Source organism: Myotis lucifugus, unplaced genomic scaffold (genome assembly GCF_000147115.1).
Source record: "Myotis lucifugus unplaced genomic scaffold, Myoluc2.0 scaffold_58, whole genome shotgun sequence".
Classification (NCBI taxonomy): domain Eukaryota; kingdom Metazoa; phylum Chordata; class Mammalia; order Chiroptera; family Vespertilionidae; genus Myotis; species Myotis lucifugus.
In genome coordinates this window covers 6,300,493-6,303,534 of record NW_005871106.1, presented here as the reverse complement: position 1 = coordinate 6,303,534, position 3,042 = coordinate 6,300,493, and the positions used below count along the sequence as shown (strand labels likewise).

The 3,042-nt window shown below is 47.7% G+C and overlaps 1 protein-coding gene across 1 annotated transcript in view; it reads right to left on the bottom strand.

Moving 5' to 3' along the window:
* PRELID3A (PRELI domain containing 3A) overlaps window positions 1–3,022 on the bottom strand; it is an 18,149-nt gene extending 15,127 nt beyond the window's left edge. Inside the window, 1 exon segment of the mRNA XM_023754268.1 lies at window positions 2,923–3,022. Coding sequence (XP_023610036.1) covers window positions 2,923–2,954 — 32 coding nt within the window. The 5' untranslated portion in view covers window positions 2,955–3,022.
* Between the last annotated feature and the right edge of the window lie 20 nt (window positions 3,023–3,042).

The following is a 3,042-nucleotide window of genomic DNA, read 5'->3' as shown; positions in this document are numbered from 1 at the left end:
CAAAAATATATACACAGCTGGTCACTACAGTATGATGTGTAGTAAGGGGGGAGATGATGTTCTTTCAATAAGAGAAAGAATAAATTGCAACACATCCATACAATGGAACATTATATAGCTATGATACATATACGTGTGTGTATACACAACACACACAGATCTCAAAACCATACTGTTGAGAGGAAAGGAAATTATTAAAAGATCTGTACATCTGACGTCACTGATTTCTATTTTAAAACAATAAACACATGCCCCCACAGATGTAGTGAAATGGAATATATATATATATATATATATATATATATATATATATATACCTTCAGAGGGATACCCACCAAATTCATAATTTTGTCTGCCTGTGGAGAGAGGGGGAGGGGGTACCACACTGGGGGTGTGTGCTTCAACTCTTAACTGTAATGTTCAATTTCTTATTAAAGAAAAAAAAAGGTGGGGGAGGGGTATTCTTTTACTGCTCCTGGCTAGAAAGCAAGTTTGCTTTAGGACATCATGTCCTCCAGAGCCCTTAATTCCCTGAGATGAACATTACCTACTAGAGACCTTTCCTGGTAGTTGTTAGAATTCAGAGTATATGGCCTTGAATCTCTGCCAGAAATCTACTTGTGTTGGCTCTGTTCCTGAAGATTGTATAGGTCTACCTGAAACCCAAGTCAATGCTGTGAGGATGAAATTTATAAGCCTATTAACTTTTAAATGCCCCTTTCTGTATTTTTATATTTCAGTCCTATATTTTCCATTGCTATTTAGACAATCTTAAACCCTGTCTAGGTAACACACACTACATTCAGATGGCTTTCTCCAAGGGGCCTCCATTCCTGCAGGCATGTTTATGTTGCTCTCTGCTGTGCCTGAGCTCCAGTCCCTGGGGTTTCTACGCCATGTGGACAGAGAAAGGCATCTTGATATGATCAAAAGGATTTGTGCCTACTTATTTCTTGCCTTTCCAGAGCAAATGTACTAATTTTCGATCAAATATTTATCTGACTACAACAAATATATAAAAGAAATAAGTATAAAAAGAAATCTATAACCCTCAAAGAAAAAAATAAATTGGTGATTTTTGACGGACTAAGCAAGAAAGCTGGGCTTCCCATTTTGTGCTGTGCCACCGCACATGACTATGTCATTTGCAACCGGCAGCCACAGGGGCCTACCCCACATTGTCCTTGGTCAGCTGCACTCCACGTTTGTCAATTTCATTATGGCCCTTTGCTTTTAACCTCAAAAATCAATGGCAGGGGATCAGTGCCAAGTCCACAGCGGCTTGGTGTTGACAAAGTTCTTTGGCGGGCAGCCACCCTCATTTTGGAATGGCATCTAATCTCAGCCAGATCGCAGCCCCTCACTGAGCACCTACTGTGTGCCAGGCACGGGCAGGGTGCCAGGAATACAAACCAATGAAGTACTGATACAGGATACCACACAAACGAACCTCAATAAAATTATGCTAAGTGAAAGAAGACAGACACAAGGGACCACATGCTGTATGATTACATTTATATGAAATGTCCAGAAAAGGCAAATCTATAGAAACAAAGCAGACCAGCAGCTGCCTGGGGCTGGCAATGGTAGTGAAGAGTGACTGCAAATGGGCACGAGGGGACTTCGTAGGGTGACGGAAATGTTCTAAAACTGGTCTGTGGTGGCGGTTGTACAACTCTAAATTTACTAAAAATTATTGAATTGTACACTTCAAAACAGTGAATTTTACCAATAGTGACTTTTCACAGTTGACAATTCACTTCTGCTTGTCAATCAACACTTCACGAAGTTGTAGGGCAGTCCCTGTCAACTATTCCATGACAACACAGCCCCACTGCCCTGGCCTCTACCGTGTGCAATGACTTCACCTCTGCCCTCTGCATCGACGGTGCCAGTTATGTCCCACCCTTGGGAGAACTGAGAATAAAAAATCAACAGGAAAATTGGATCCCATCAAGTCTAAGGATTTCATTAAAAATAACTTTAGAGGTTCTAACCTCCTGATAATTTTTTAATTATAATTTTACATTTAAAAGGCCAAAGGATGACAATTCCATTTCATGAAGTCTTTAAAAAATTTAAAAATTTAAAAAAAAATTATAGTTGACTATTTTTCCCCCCAAAAAAATGTTTTTCTAAGTGGAGTGGGAGATATTTAAAAATCTTTATTCTTTTAAAAAATATTAAAGAATGATTTCAGTGGGTCACAGATAAATGACTTAGAGTCAGACGAAGATAGCACCTAGGTCACGAAGGCACTTTTAAATAGCTCCCAGCTTCGCCTGTTAGCCTGGAGGCCTTCCATGCCCACAAGTGCACCCCGTGCCCCAGCCCCCACTGCTTTCCCCGCATCAGCTCCTCCCGAGCGCCTGGGCCGCCGTGGACCCTTCATTTATAAAACATGCTTCATGTTCGTGATCTGCTGCACCGCATATGCTCTCCCTAGGTCCGCACGCCCCTCGCCCGAAGGAGAACTGGGTGTGGGCGAGGTCAGCCTGGGGGCGCTGAGGGCGCGCTGTCACCTTGACGGGTCGCCTCCAGCCGCGTCCGCCCCGCTAGGGGCGCGCGCCGAGGAGGGCGCTCCGGGCCCTGCAGGACTAGCTGAGATGCACCCGCGGCTCCGTCCTCCTCGGGCCGCGGAAGGAAAGGCCGCCCCCTCCCCGGCGCGTCAGGAATCCCACCACGGCCTCCACCGGCCGGGCGGGGACTCCATCCAGCAGCTGGCGACGCCCCCAGAAGGGACCGAGAGCCTGCGCCTCTTTTCAGGGTGCCGAGGCCGCGGTCTGGGAACGGTCCACGCCAGGCAGGGAAGGCTCTGCGAGGGCCGGGTCTGGGGTCCGGCCTTTCTCGGCCTCCCCCAGCGGCGCGGGGGCAGTGCCGGCGCCGGCCCGGAGCCCAAGGCGGCCCGCAGCCCGACCTCACCCGAACACGTGCTCCGAGCTCCAGATCCTCATCGCCGCCCGGCACCCGCCGCCGAGCGCGGCTTCCCGGTTCCAGACTGGGAGTAGCCGGCTGCTCGGGTCTCCGCGCCGCGGGGGCGTG